This window comes from Tarenaya hassleriana, unplaced genomic scaffold (assembly GCF_000463585.1).
Source record: "Tarenaya hassleriana unplaced genomic scaffold, ASM46358v1 Cleome42, whole genome shotgun sequence".
Lineage (NCBI taxonomy): Eukaryota > Viridiplantae > Streptophyta > Magnoliopsida > Brassicales > Cleomaceae > Tarenaya > Tarenaya hassleriana.
Genome location: NW_010966986.1, coordinates 954,600 through 968,585, shown reverse-complemented (window position 1 = coordinate 968,585; position 13,986 = coordinate 954,600). Strand labels below are relative to the sequence as shown.

General features: G+C 39.8%; 2 protein-coding genes, 1 long non-coding RNA gene and 1 other non-coding gene across 8 annotated transcripts; 2 read left to right on the top strand and 2 right to left on the bottom strand.

Moving 5' to 3' along the window:
- Positions 1–16: 16 nt before the first annotated feature.
- LOC104825145 (CLP protease regulatory subunit CLPX1, mitochondrial-like) lies at positions 17–4,226 on the top strand. 2 transcript variants are annotated; one of them, XM_010557427.1, is made up of 15 exons: positions 17–654; positions 1,124–1,185; positions 1,421–1,521; positions 1,648–1,727; positions 1,810–1,860; positions 1,962–2,036; positions 2,134–2,211; positions 2,316–2,372; positions 2,489–2,559; positions 2,664–2,763; positions 2,860–2,964; positions 3,345–3,407; positions 3,490–3,612; positions 3,679–3,831; positions 4,017–4,226. In XM_010557427.1, exons 1-15 carry the CDS (start codon positions 121–123, stop codon positions 4,086–4,088), a joined length of 1,725 nt encoding a protein of 574 aa, XP_010555729.1. In that variant the 5' UTR covers positions 17–120; the 3' UTR covers positions 4,089–4,226. The 2 variants fall into 2 exon arrangements, with proteins under 2 accessions (XP_010555729.1, XP_019059461.1); XM_019203916.1 differs by lacking the exon at positions 4,017–4,226 and having other exon boundaries at positions 3,490–3,605; positions 3,679–3,782.
- Positions 4,227–4,547: 321 nt separating this feature from the next.
- Positions 4,548–4,620, bottom strand: TRNAA-CGC. Its single transcript has one exon. It is a non-coding gene; the product is annotated as a tRNA-Ala (tRNA).
- A 2,277-nt stretch (positions 4,621–6,897) lies between these two features.
- Positions 6,898–9,212, top strand: LOC104825144 (O-acyltransferase WSD1-like). The gene is made up of 7 exons (XM_010557426.2): positions 6,898–7,116; positions 7,250–7,834; positions 7,937–8,003; positions 8,083–8,177; positions 8,277–8,486; positions 8,577–8,714; positions 8,813–9,212. The coding sequence occupies exons 1-7, from the start codon at positions 6,943–6,945 to the stop codon at positions 8,972–8,974; spliced, it is 1,431 nt and encodes a 476-aa protein (XP_010555728.1). The 5' UTR covers positions 6,898–6,942; the 3' UTR covers positions 8,975–9,212.
- A 98-nt stretch (positions 9,213–9,310) lies between these two features.
- Positions 9,311–12,838, bottom strand: LOC104825143. Of its 4 annotated transcripts, none has more exons than XR_773540.2 (8): positions 12,482–12,838; positions 12,127–12,391; positions 11,518–11,720; positions 11,381–11,425; positions 11,167–11,222; positions 10,945–11,072; positions 10,560–10,664; positions 9,311–10,461 (listed from the first exon to the last, which is right to left on the bottom strand). It is a non-coding gene; the product is annotated as an uncharacterized LOC104825143 (long non-coding RNA). The 4 variants fall into 4 exon arrangements; XR_773541.2 differs by having other exon boundaries at positions 12,499–12,838; XR_773539.2 differs by having other exon boundaries at positions 12,466–12,836.
- Between the last annotated feature and the right edge of the window lie 1,148 nt (positions 12,839–13,986).

Sequence of the window (13,986 nt, the reverse complement as noted above, 5' to 3'; positions counted from 1 at the left end):
AACTGTCGACGGAATCCCCGCAATTTCGATCGGATATTTTCATCGCCCATTTTTTACTTTCTGGGCCCTTCTTTAGTTTCTGCTCTTGTTTTCCAATCGAATTCCTCGTCGGAATCCGCCATGGCCGCGGCCTTAAGGACGAACACGTCGAGAGAAACCGCGTCTCTCACGCTTTCTCAGTTCAGGTACTTCATCTTCAACCGCGTCCACAGCGGTAGGGCAGCGAGTTCTCAGTGCAATCACCGTACCAAATGCGATGATCCATTAACCAACGTCACATCGTTCAAGCCCATTGTTCTCGCCGGCATGGTGGTCGAGAAAGGACCGAGTGTCGTGGATCATCGGAGAGATAACCGCAATCCGAGCAAGAGTTTCGCCACGAATTGTGGCAAGTCTGCTATGTCGAGCTCGTACGGAGATCCACCAGATGTGTGGCAGCCTCCGGTAGATGAGGTTACGGTTCGGATTAACGGATCAACCGTTAATCTGGGTCGCGGCGGCGGAGGAGCAAGTCCCGGGTCGGGTAACGGAGCCGGGTCGAGTTCAAAGGACGAGTCTTGGGGTGGATCCAATCTTGGACCTAGCTTTCCGACACCGAAGGAGATATGCAAAGGTTTGGACAGATTCGTGATTGGTCAGGAGAAAGCAAAGAAGGTGAAGGACAATCTTTCTTTGATGATCTTAGAATGGGTTATCACTTGGTTATTTGCAGTCGAAGCATGAAACTATAGTAGCTGAATACTATAGTAGCTGAATTCTAAGTGTCAAAGCTCTGAGTTTTCTTTTGGAACCTGACTCTTCAACCCATTTTTCTCTGATATTTCTGGTGAATGGTATTGTGTCGTGGGCTCTTTGAGCAATTGGTGTTGCGTTATTGTGTATTCTAATCTTAAAGTTTCATCTTTTCAATGGTCCAGTGTCTCATGTTGGTTTCTGGCACTGAAAGTTTCAGTTTTAAAGGTTTGGTTCCAACTCTTTGGGCATTTTGAAAGAAGGTCACTTGTTTAGATTTTCAGAATTTGTACATATTACACATTCAGATACGTGACCTGTTTTTTATGTGCTTCCATTCGGTTTAGATGGTGAAATGTATCTGTCTAATGCCTTCCGATTGCGAATACAGGTGCTCTCGGTGGCAGTTTACAATCACTATAAGAGGATACACTACGAGTCTTTACAGAAACGGTTAGCTTTTTCTCCCTCGATCTTTTCCTAAACTTGTTCTTGTGCTTGGATTTAGTTAAACTCATCAGTGGTGCCGAGAGGGATGTATCTTTGCCTAAACATCTCTGAGATAAATAAGCCTTTCTGATTTGTTTGAACGAATATTGCAAAACGTTGGTCGATGTTTTTTGTTGGATTTCATGTCTTGTTTAGGAGATGTAGTTAGTTATCTTTGTGGAACTTATTGGCTAGCTAGGCCTGCTGGAGAATCAGGCAGTTCAACAGCGAAAGCAACGGATGATGAATTCGTAGAATTGGAGAAGAGCAACATTCTTCTAATGGGACCAACCGGCTCAGGTAATTTTTTAACCCCGACTCTGTAGTACTCGATCTTTAGCCCAATATTACGTTTCTATAACCACGTGGATGCTTTTTTTTTTTTAATTTCATCTCGTTTGTTTTGGTGTTCCTCACCAAGGACAGGGAAGACATTACTTGCGAAAACTTTGGCACGGTTCGTCAATGTCCCTTTCGTTCTTGCTGATGCCACCACATTGACTCAGGCATGGCGTTTATATTTCCTTTGGTACCGATAAATCGGTGACACGTCCCTTTTTATGTGGGAGCTAACTTCGATTTTTACAGGCTGGTTATGTAGGGGAGGACGTTGAGTCTATATTATACAAACTTCTCACTGTAAGTTTCTCAAGGCCCTAGCCATCTCACTGTATGTTACACCGATTTTTATCGAGAACCCACTTTTTTTTTGTACCTAAAATACAATTTACGTGCTTCAGGTCGCCGATCATAATGTTGCGGCTGCACAGCAGGGCATTGTTTACATCGATGAAGTAGACAAGATAACCAAGAAGGTTAGGCTAAACCTTTTTTTTTCATGTCAGCTTGTTTAACAACTTCGAAGATTTTTTCGCTCATGACTTTTTTCTGTTTTGACGGTTTGGTCACCAGGCGGAAAACCTTAACATAAGCAGAGATGTCTCGGGAGAGGGAGTGCAACAAGCCTTACTGAAAATGCTGGAAGGAACGGTAAGTTTATGCTCTAAGTATGTTGGCTTTAGCTTCGGATTGGCCAAAAGAGATCGTGTAAATCATCCGACTCATTTTTTTTTGTGTTTTCTTGTTCGAAGTAGATCGTAAATGTTCCCGAGAAGGGAGCTAGGAAGCACCCGAGAGGTGATAATATTCAGGTATTCGTTATGTATTCTTCTTGTTTGCTCAATGATCTGATTGTAATGTCTTGAAATTTTAACTGTCATGAGCTTGTATCTGATTCTTGTCCATGTTTTTTTTACATGTTTATCAGATAGATACAAAGGATATACTCTTTATATGTGGGGGTGCTTTTGTGAACATAGAAAAAACGATCTCCGAGAGGTCGGTCCGACTCTCTCTCTCTCTGCTTCTTCGTCTCATCCCTCTGATGAAATCGGTCGTATAATACATCGTGTATGTGTGTATATATATTTCTTTCATCACAGGCGACACGATTCTTCTATAGGTTTTGGTGCGCCAGTACGAGCTAACATGAGGGCTGGTGGTGTGACCGATGCTACCGTTGCATCGACCCTGATGGAAACTGTAAGTTTTCAAGCTCTAGAATTTTTTGCGGTTCCGTTTTTGGATGTTCTTTTCTGCCGATACTGAGTCAGTATGAGACGTTACGTTCTTGTGTAGGTGGAAAGCAGCGACTTGATTGCGTATGGTTTGATACCCGAATTTGTTGGAAGATTTCCTGTTCTTGTCAGTTTATCTGCTTTGTCTGAGAACCAGCTTGTGCAGGTACGACAGTTGAAATGGTTATTGTTCGTTTCTTTCTTCTTCCGACCCTACTAGGGCTCTTTCCCGGTGCCCTTTTAAGGGTCCAAGGAAACTCATAGAGCATCTTCCTCGGCTCTAACGGTTTAAACCCTAAACATCAAAACCTAAACCCTGATTTCTAAACCTGTGAATAGAGTGATCACACAAGATAGCATGTCTATGATATATATATATATGATATATATGAGCTTGTCAGTCTCTCTCTCTCTTTATGTGCTTGCCTGAACTTCTTCGGTTGAAAAACTGTAACACGATTGAGATTCGCGTACTTGATTGTGGGTATACCAGGATTTAATCTCCCGAGGAATCAGACTTCGTTTCGACTTCTACCATGTTTGCAGGTCCTGACAGAGCCGAAAAATGCGCTGGGAAAGCAATACAAGAAGATGTTCGAGATGAACAGGGTAACTACTTCGTCTCTCATTCCCTTCTCAGATTGTGGACCCCGAACTCGATTTGCCAACTGCAAATGGATTTTTCTCTCAGGTAAAGCTGCATTTCACGGAAGGAGCGTTGAGGCGGATAGCTAGAAAAGCGATAACTAAAAACACAGGGGCTCGAGGTTTACGTGCCCTTTTGGAGAGCATCCTCGTGGATTCTATGTACGAGGTAAAGTCAAATCCCACATGGACTCTTCTAGTTCTAGTTGGATAAATGCCCCCTTTTTTTCCTCAGATTCCGGACGTAAAGACGGGGGATGACGCGGTAGAAGCCGTGGTGGTTGATGAGGAAGCCGTTGAGTCGGGAGGAGCGAAGATTCTTCGAGGCGAAGGTTCATTGGATCGGTATCTTTCTCAAACCACCATGTCCGATGAATCTTCTTCCCAGGTTAACTTACTCTACCCCCAATTCCTTCTTCACTTCACCTGCCAAGAATGAGTACTTTAACTGAATAACCGGTCACAGAGTTGTAGTCGAGGTTTTTTTGGTTAACTCGGGAATTCCTTAATTCGGTTTTAAAAAAATCTCGGGTTTAGACAATTGGTTTACATGAAATTCGGGTTTGGTTGCAGAGGAGAAAGGAAGGGCCGGAGGGAGAGGCAGAGGTAGAAACAGAGCTTCCATCGGTGGTAGCCGTCATGTAAATAAAAAAATGGGACTATTATCCATTAAAATGTATCTTTTCAAAACCTTGTCTTGTCTGTACATAATAAACAAAGACAACATTCGATTATGTTTGTAGATCAAACAAAAACAATGGAAGGTTGTTTTTTTTTTTTTTACATATTGAAGATGGAAAGAAAGGGACTGTTTTCGTTTTCGTTTTCGTGAGAGCCTTGGAATCGGACGGTCAGTATTTAATCTCTCGTGTTTCCTCCGTTTCATTTTACCTGAGAGAGAGAGAGAGAGAGAGAGAGAGAGAGAGAGAGGAGGGGGCTGTTTGGTTCCCGGGAAAATTTTTCAAATTTTCTCTCGAGAGAAAATCACCCAAAAGTGCGAGGAATCATCGCTTGTATACCAAGTTGTGTATTTTTTTTTGGAAATAAATATCGTTGCAGATTTTGTCGGATTTTTATTTTGTGGAGAAAAATGAAAAAAGGAAATGGAGGTGCGGGGAATCGAACCCCGTGCCTCTCGCATGCGAAGCGAGCGCTCTACCATATGAGCTACACCCCCTTTGTTAAAAGTTTAAATTTAAAGTAATTAAAGACATTAAAAAATAATAATTTCACGGTAAAATATCGTCCGGATTCATCAAAATAAATATCCCCTTTTTTTAACTTTAGGGGATATTTTCATGAATAAATATCATGAACGTTTTTTTTTAACTGAATTTGTAGTTGACGATCGCGAGTAAATACTCGACGAGGTTGGTATAAAATAAAGGTTAGATATGCAATAATTAATTTTACGAAAATTAGATATGCAATAAATTATTAACATCGTACAATTGTGAGTATCCATTTATTGCTCAATTTTCACCCTAATTGCCTCCCATGTACAACTTAAAGGTTATAAATTGTGATAACTTTTGTTTTTGTTTTTTGGTTTTCATAGTTTTTATAATACATGAGAATCCAAAAAAAAAACGAGTTTATGGTTTTTACTTGACTTTTTTCAAATGGTTTTCCGGATTTATAAAAAAAAAGAGCAAATATACAAAATTTTGACTGGATTTTATTTTGGTTTTTAGATTCTAAAATCGGAAAAAAAAAAAACTCTAACCATTCGACGCCAAAATTTTAGAAAGAATCTGCCTTTGGAGGGGGGTTTGAATTGATTTCTGACGGTTGTAGATTAAAACTAACATAACTGATCAATTCAAATTTAAATTCTAAATAAGAATATATATATATATATATATATATAATTTTTTTAAATCTAAAACCCTTAAATCCGAAAAATAAATTCAGTCTTGAACCCAAATTCCCATCTCTAATGGTAGTTGGTAATATTTTCCAATATGATCACGTACATTAGCATCAAGCTATCTCGATTTATTTATTTTTTGGATTATTCTATCGGATAACATATTATGGGAGAAACCCTTAACCAGATTCAGAAATTTTAGACCGAAGCAGTCAAAGTCCATAAATCTGATGGTTACTCTCGTCCGTACGAAATTCCGTTGTGGACAATTATGCAGCAGTAAATATCTTGTCTCCACATTTATAGGTACCACTAGCTAGGCAGTTGTAGTTTTTATTAGGGGTGGGGGTGGGCGTTTCGGATCCGTTCCCAAGAACCGGATCAAACCGAACCGAAAAAACGGTACTTTTTCCGATCCAAAACCGTTCTCAATTCTCGAACGCTATTATTTTTAGAAAACCGAATTTTCCCAGACCCGAACCGAACCGAACCGAACTTTAAAAAATCCCGAAAAACCGAATATTTTTAAATGAAATCTATCTTTTTTTAATAAAATCCGGAACCGAACCGAACCGAACATAATATAAAAACCAATTGGTACCTATTTTTGCAAAACCAAAAAAACCAAACCGATCTATTCTCATCCCGAACCCGAACCGTTTTCCGGAACATCCACCCCTAGTTTTTATTGCTGAGAAAATTCCTTTTTTTTCTTTTCTAAACATGGAAATATCATCCATGTGGACAAGACCTTTAAGTCTGTTGAATTTAAATTGAAATCATTGGATTGAAACCTTTAAGAATAGGTGTATGAAAATACAAGTTTTTAACGAATTACAGTGCTTTCTAAAATTTATATATTTTCTGACATTTTTAACGAGAATTGAATTGATGTATTTATGTAAGATTTTCTTAACTTTATAAAATCGAAAAACAGAAGACAAACCAAAATATAAATGAAATTCGAAATTATATCATCCAGTATTTGGCAATGTGAATACCGTTATAAACTCTCGACAAATGATGAAGCGTATACGAATTTGTTTGAGTAATTAGTTAATAACACGGATTATGATCATATATATATATGGTCATATTTATTTGCAATTTACATCGACAAAACTAATGTGTATGCAATTTCACAATTAATATGCCAACTTTCAAGTTTGTACCTTACTATCCAAACTTCATCGTAATTTTGATCGTTTTTATGATTCAGATAATACAATTGGAATTTATAAATTCAGATATATTTTAAAAATGGGATATTAGAACGTAAATGTATGCAAAATTGGGATTCCAAAAAAAAAAAAAAAAAAAAAAAACTTTCTGCCCAAATGACTGGAACCACTTCGATGTTTTATTTTTGGTAATTGGAACCACATCGATGTTGATTATGTTATATATATATATAAAGTCCACTAGTGTATGTAAACGTGCGTGTATATATATATATATCAAACTAAATCAGAAGATTAATATTCAATGATGACAGATCAATAATAAAACACATAGGCCACGTGAACTGAAAAACAATAATAAAACACGTCTATATAAATCCGTTTTTAGCGAAGAATCCTTCATATTACTCACAAAACCTTGAAAAAACAATATATAATAGGACAGGACATGTCGGAGCCGGAGGAGCAGCCACTCAGCCCGTTTTCACGGCTGTTCCATTCGTCGGATTTCAATGTCACCCTCCTCATAACCTTAGGTTGCAGAACCAAATGCGTTGTTCCCGCCATTATCGAAGGCTTGAAGCACACTTTGATCAAACACCCTCGATTCTCTAGCAAAATGGTAAGCTTATATATGTACATCCATACATGGATATACACTCAAAACATATGTTGATTCATATATATATATATATACACACGTATATGGGTATGGCATTTTTTTGGATGTGATTTAGTCTCTGTGATGAATGCAGGAGATGGATGGTGGAAAGAGGGGAAACCCGATCTGGGCTCGGACCAAAGTCCGTGTAGAAGATCACGTTTTCGTTCCGGATATAGATCCGGACATGGAAGGTCCTGATCAGTTCCTCGAAGACTATATCTCTAACCTAACTACTCTTCCTATGGATATGTCCAGACCGTTATGGGAACTTCATCTCCTTCAAGTGAAGACGTCGGACGCAGAATCGGTTGGTGTTTTCAAAATCCACCATTCATTGGGCGACGGAATGTCCCTTATGTCCCTTTTCCTCGCTTGCTGTCGGAAAACATCGAACCCGCAAGCATTGCCGACCGTGCCTGTTACGAACAAGCTCGTTGGACCGAGCGGTTTCCTCGGCAAGATCTGGTGGACGGTCGTGGGGTTTTGGCTCTTGATAAGACTGATCTTGAACACTTGCGTTGACGTGTTCATGTTTGTTGTTACGATATTTTTCTTAAAGGACACGAAAACTCTCATCAAGGGCAAGCCCTCTGTCCAGCGTCACGCAGCTAAAACGTTTGTTCGTAAGATCATTAGCTTGGACGACATCAAGACGGTGAAGAACGCCATGAATATGGTACACTATGCCATTCTCTTTGTTGTTTTACGCCATTATTGAAGATGCACTTTGATTATGGAAGAATTACTTTCTGATCAATGTTTATATATGATGTATTAGACCGTTAATGATGTTCTTCTTGGAATGACGCAAGCGGGTCTTTCGCGATATCTTAATCGACGATACGGTAAGATATACACTTTTTATTTTAATTATGACCCTTGAATCATATTTTATGACCCGTCAATCTTACATTTCGCAATCAGATGAAGAAACTGTCCCCGGGTCGAAAAAAGTTCTAGAAAAAGCTCGTATTCGATCTACCGTCTACATGAACTTAAGGCCAAACACAAGGATTGAGGTACAAATCATCAAATCAAAACCTCATAATCTCAGGATCCAATCATCTAAAAACACTTTTCTTTCATGAACTAAAGCTCCAACCCAACATGAAACACAGGATCTAGCCGATATGATGGCCAAGGGTTCAAACTGCAGATGGGGAAACTGGATAGGGTTTGTTCTTCTTCCCTTTTCCATGAAGCCAGAGTCCGACCCGTTGGAACACGTGCGACGAGCCAAAGCCACCATTGACAGGAAGAAGCTCTCTTTCGAAGCTATGTTATCATTCGCAAGCGTCGATATCGTCATGAGGGTTTTCGGGTTCAAGGTGAAATGAAGGAGAAATCATCATCTCTCTCTCTCTCTTATCTATATTATAGCGTTCGACATTGTTGGGTAATGAGGGCAAAAAACACAGGCAGTTGAAACTGTCGTGAGGAGAATAAACGGTAACACGACAATGACATTTTCAAGTGTGCTCGGGCCGACAGAAGAGATAAGCTTTTGTGGTCATCCGATATCATACATTGCCCCAAGTGGGTATGGCCATTCGCATGTAAGTATATAGTATTGCATCTGAATCTCTTTTTATTTTTTTTGAAATGTTTTTTGATGGTGCTGCTAACTTATAGTTTCGGTTACTTGTCGTGCAAGGCAATCACTCTTCACTATCAGAGCTACGTAGACAAGATGATCATCTCGATGGGAATCGATCCGACGGTTGTGCCGGACCCTCACAACCTAGCCGATGACCTGGCGGAATCTCTGAAAGCAATCAAATCCGCTGTCTTAGAAAGAGGGTTGTGTAAGGTGTAGTGGGTCTTCTTCTAAATTCCGCCGCTTCAACGTCTTTCATTTTTATTATTAAAAGATCTTTTAATCTCATTTTCACATGTACTGTGTTATTGTCGGCGCTCCAGATCTATAGATGGGCTTGTTTTTCAGACATGGATGTGTCTCTGCATTTGCATTAATGTTCGTTAATCTCTTATGGATTATTTCACGTTTGTAAATTGTTTATGGCAGAGCCGACATACATAACAGCGTTGTTGAATTTAGGGTTGGTACCACCATTGTTGATTATAATGATAATTACCAATTTCGTCAATGTCATAAACAGAAATATATTTTTTAACTGGAAAAAAACTTAAAAAAAATAAAACAAATGTTCTTTCTAGAAACCTAAAATATACAGTTTTTAATATTGAAGCCGGAAACTAAACATATTAGAGCAAACCCTCTGAAAGAAGTGGAGGTTTCACTCTTGGCACATATTCCAACAGCCAACAAGAACTAAAAGCATCCGACTGGATTCAGGAGAAAACAACCCCAACATAAAAAAAAAAAAAAAGAAAAAAAAAGAGGGTTTAAGATCCCTCGTTCTTGAACTTATTTGGGACCATTTCGATTTTATCTTCTCCAAATAGAGATTTAGAGCATTTCTTGTATAAGATCTCAAGCGATTCCGCATCCGAGTACGGTTTCAACGTTGCGTGTCTTGATAGAAAAAGAAAAAACCATGGCGATTCCCTGTCAGTTGCCGGAGGAAAGCAGCAGCAGCAGCAGAAGACCCTCGACGTCTTCGTTCAGTGCGGGCTTCGATCCGTCGAACCCGCTAGGGTTTTCTAGAGAAAGTTGTCGAATTTCTCGGGAAAGAGAGCGATTTTCTCGGGAAAGACACGGCGGATCAGTGGCTGAGGAAGGCGGAGGAGAAGCCGGTGGGTGTTTCCTAATGCGGAGCCCATTGGAGGTGGAGAAGGCAAAAGAGGAGTGGAGGAAAGACTGGAAGAGATGGTGGACAGGGATCTGAAGGGGGGGGTTCGAGGGGACGGTGATGGAGAAGGCGGTGGAGCTGGCTGTGCTCTGCACGCAGCCGCATCCAAACCAGAGACTAAGGATGTTGGAAGTGTTGAAGGTGTCGTGGATGAGTCAGGGCTCGAGGAAAGGAATGGTGGATGCGGATACGAGGATAGGGTCCCGAGTGTCTCTAGGAATTACAGTGGAGGCCATGAAGATTCTTCCTGATGTGAAGCCGGCCAAACAAACCGCAACTGTAGATCAGTTTTGGTTGATGTCCGGATTCTTCATTCTTTTGTTCCACGGTAACGTTCGGTTACTCTCAGAATTTTCCCCTTTCCCACAATTAACTGCAAGACAACAAGACAAACTTGGAAGAGGTACAAATGAAGAAACATGGAAATACCTCCAGAATTTTTAGACGATCCTTCTCATTTGGCGTGCTCACTTCAATTTCAGCATCAAACCGTCCAAACCTTCTTAGAACAGGGTCAATGGCTTCTACCCTTCAAATGTAAGAAACAAATATAAAATAGGTTACCCCGAACTCCATCGAAAGAAAATGGCCAGAGCATATCGGTAAAGACTTAAGGTGGGCATGAACCTGTTTGTGGATGCAACAACAACAACTCCGGGTGCAGATGATGGAGGCTTGTTCGAGTCCATTAGTATCAAGAGCTGAGAAGTGACACGAGCATCCTGGTCTCGCCTGCTTACATTAATGGGAGATTCCAATCACTTCATTAGATCTTTCATCTCATAAACTGTAATCTCAGAAATAAAAGACATGTATATGTATGTATATGAAGAGCAATATAGTCATTAGTCCTTCAAAAGAAAAGCACTAAGAAAAGAGCTCAACAATGTATTTTCCATCCATTATTCTACCTTCCTTGAGTATCAACTATCAATAACAATTAAAGGAATATAAATTGGAGATACAAACACTGACACTAATCCCGGTTGAAAATTCTCTTTCAGTACAATACCTAGAATTACGACGAGGACAGAGGGGATGGCTTGCCCAAGTGGGTCATTTGAGTGATTTTCCCTCTGCAAAAGCGTCCCTTAACACTTTCTCACTTTCACCAGCATGGGCTCTAAGCACAGATTGAGGCTGAACAGAGACCACAAAAAAACAATAAGTAATCTAGGGAGAATAAAAATCTTTCTCCTAACCCAAACACCACACCAGAAGAGAAGCTAAGTACCTTAGAACAATCAGATGTGCATCACATTACTGCACAACAGCACGCACCAAGCTTGTCTAAACACCAAAGTTTACCAGGAAGAAAGAACACACGCCATTAGAGCAATCAAATTACCTTGGGGAACATAATCAAACAATAAAAATACAAAGTCCAGAACATCTTTTCCAATTGATAAAAGAAATTTTCAAGCCTGTAACTTTTAGGAACGAGGTACCTTCCCGGTTCCAGGAGGGCCATACAAGAGCAACCCTCTAGACCACTGAGACAAGTAAAGCGATAAACTGTAGGTAAACAAAGAAAACAAGAGGGGGAGAAACCCAGATGATGAATCGAAGATGAATTTGGGTATACTTGGAGACCGAGCTTTCGGGCTTCATGAGGATAGAGAAAGGGGTAGACGATGAGTTCCCGGAGAGCTTTAAGAGCCGTGTCGTTGCCGGCGATTTCCGCTTCCGCACGCCATGTCAGATTGTCGACGCTGCAGCTACTGTTCTCCCTCCCCATCGGAAAACAAGGCTGAAAAGTATTGTTATTTTCCACCGTGTTTGAGCCGCCTGGTTCAGAGAATAAGTGTTTAGTGATGAAAGATGAGCAGTTCACAGAACTTCAGATTAAGCGAAGTCAAAATTATAAGGTTTTGTATATCGCCACCCAGATTATAATGGCATGGAAAGAACACTAGAACAAGACATGATAGCCTCCATGAACACACCCATTACCCTTGGAGAAGATGTTCCAAGACCTAGAATGACCAAACTCCCTGATTTTAGATCTTTAAAACACCATAAGAGTAAATAAAAAGGTTGATTCTTTCTCTCGTTGCTCAGGGTTTCGGAATTTTCCCAAAGTGACAAGCAAATCTATGCGGCATTCGAGACTATGGACAGATTAAGAGATAATGTTCTAGAATCCAAGTTCATTGATTTCTGAGTCAATAATTTTCTCCAACAACAAACAGACCTTGGCGGCACGGGTGAGACAATCACCACAGCAGGTAATTGAATCTCTCTAGCAATTCCTTCCACAGCAGGTTATCGGAGAACATATAGAACGCGCCAAATTTACAGATCTTGTCTGCGAGTTTCAGCGATTTGATCGGCGAAATCCCTAGTTACGTTGGATGCAAGAGCTTCTACAGGATCGAGTTCCTTGAACGGGTAAAGTTGGCTTATGAGTCCCACATTTTCATCACAAAATAGACGATAACTCGCAAGGGTCTTTTACCCTGAGATAAACAACGACACATTATCAGGCAAAGCAGCAATCTCTCGAACCGGAAAATTGAACATTATCAGGCACATTATAATTTTGTAACACGTATAGGCTATGGACTTCTCGAACGCAAAGATCTGCTGATCCTCGGATTCCGGCTCCCTCTTCCTCGGCTCGGAATTCGCCGTTTCTGACACATGCTTGGAGTTTGTTTGATTTTTGTCCACCTTCTCCTTCTGAAACTACTTAGAACTTGGAAACTACTTTCTCATTGCTTTTGTCATGCATGTGCCAGTTAAAGACAGGTTTCGGTTCCCTTGTGTTGTTTATTGGTCTGGTTTAGGCAGGTCCTGTCCGGTTCCCTCTCAAGCATATCGAACCGGTAGATAACCGGGAGATATATTTTGGTTTGGTTTTGGCAATTGCTGATTCTTGATAGAGGTAAGGCATGAATACTCAAAAATGGGGTACTCGTATGTATTCGATTTTTTCCGGGTATGATATGTTTTTTTCTTCTTATCCGTCTAATGAATACATACGCGAGTAATTAAAAAGGCGGTGATGGATGTCTACGATACTCGCGTATATTGGTTAAGGATATATATTCTAATTAATTCTCAGTTTGTGCATTCCAAAATTTTCGGATATTCGATTTTATAATTTGTATTATAAATCTATTTTTCGGGTATTCTAAATTCACCCCTTCAATTCTTTTGCGACGATTGATCGACACGTGGTGACGAAGCTGCTGTCGACTAAAAACAAAAGGAAGAAACGGGACCAGATCAGGTCCGCGACCTTGGCGGTCGATAACCTCTCGGAAGGAAAAGAGAACCACCTCACGTAATAATTAATAGCAATGACGTGAAATAGACCCTTTTTTTTTCCGGCCAAAGCATCATTTGATGTACGGACGGCTCATTGGCTACGTGTCAGGTACACTTAAAAAAATGCTATTTTTCTTGGTGCTAATTATGAAAAATTCGCATCAAAATTAGTAAGTGTGTACATCCATCAAAATCCAAATCAGCGTAAAAAAAACTCTCAAAATTATGGATTTATTTTTTATTTTAAAGTAAATATATTTCTTAATAAATTGACAAAAAGAGAATGTTTTTCTTTGTTCATTTTCCCCCCTCTTGGAAATTAAAATGAATTAAAACGCACGACTGTTGCTACTGATTCCATGATGAAATAAAGACAAAAGTGTCATTGTTTTCACAAAAGCCAAAACGCCAAGCATGATGGGGCTTACCACCACTTGCCACTTAATCAAAAAGACCCTTTCTACGACAACAAGTGGCTATCGAACTTGGACCATCCATTCCAGTTTTCAATTTCTCATCTCCATAACCCACGTAAATCAAATTAGACATTTATTATAAAAAAAATTGAAAAATGGGCTTTTTAAACAAATTGAAAGTTGTATGCTTTTGGTAATGTATGTCCAAAGTAATTACATATTTTGAGAGTATAATATTCAAATTAGATTTCATATTTTATTACGTTATTTTACGAATAATACAAGAAATACATACAAAAGGGTATCTTTCTTGTCCTATTTTCTTCTTCAATGTTGTAGTACACGATTGGGGGGGGGGGGGCCAA

What these genes read in the sequence shown, in the direction of transcription:
- LOC104825145 (XM_010557427.1), top strand. Translation starts at nt 121, where the DNA reads ATGGCCGCGGCCTTAAGGACGAACACGTCGAGAGAAACCGCGTCTCTC. An exon ending in GAAAAAACGATCTCCGAGAG is followed by an intron (nt 2,560 to 2,663) that starts GTCGGTCCGACT and finishes CTTTCATCACAG; the next exon opens with GCGACACGATTCTTCTATAG. An exon ending in CCGATGAATCTTCTTCCCAG is followed by an intron (nt 3,832 to 4,016) that starts GTTAACTTACTC and finishes GTTTGGTTGCAG; the next exon opens with AGGAGAAAGGAAGGGCCGGA.
- LOC104825144 (XM_010557426.2), top strand. Translation starts at nt 6,943, where the DNA reads ATGTCGGAGCCGGAGGAGCAGCCACTCAGCCCGTTTTCACGGCTGTTC. An exon ending in CTCGATTCTCTAGCAAAATG is followed by an intron (nt 7,117 to 7,249) that starts GTAAGCTTATAT and finishes TGATGAATGCAG; the next exon opens with GAGATGGATGGTGGAAAGAG. An exon ending in ATATCTTAATCGACGATACG is followed by an intron (nt 8,004 to 8,082) that starts GTAAGATATACA and finishes TTTCGCAATCAG; the next exon opens with ATGAAGAAACTGTCCCCGGG.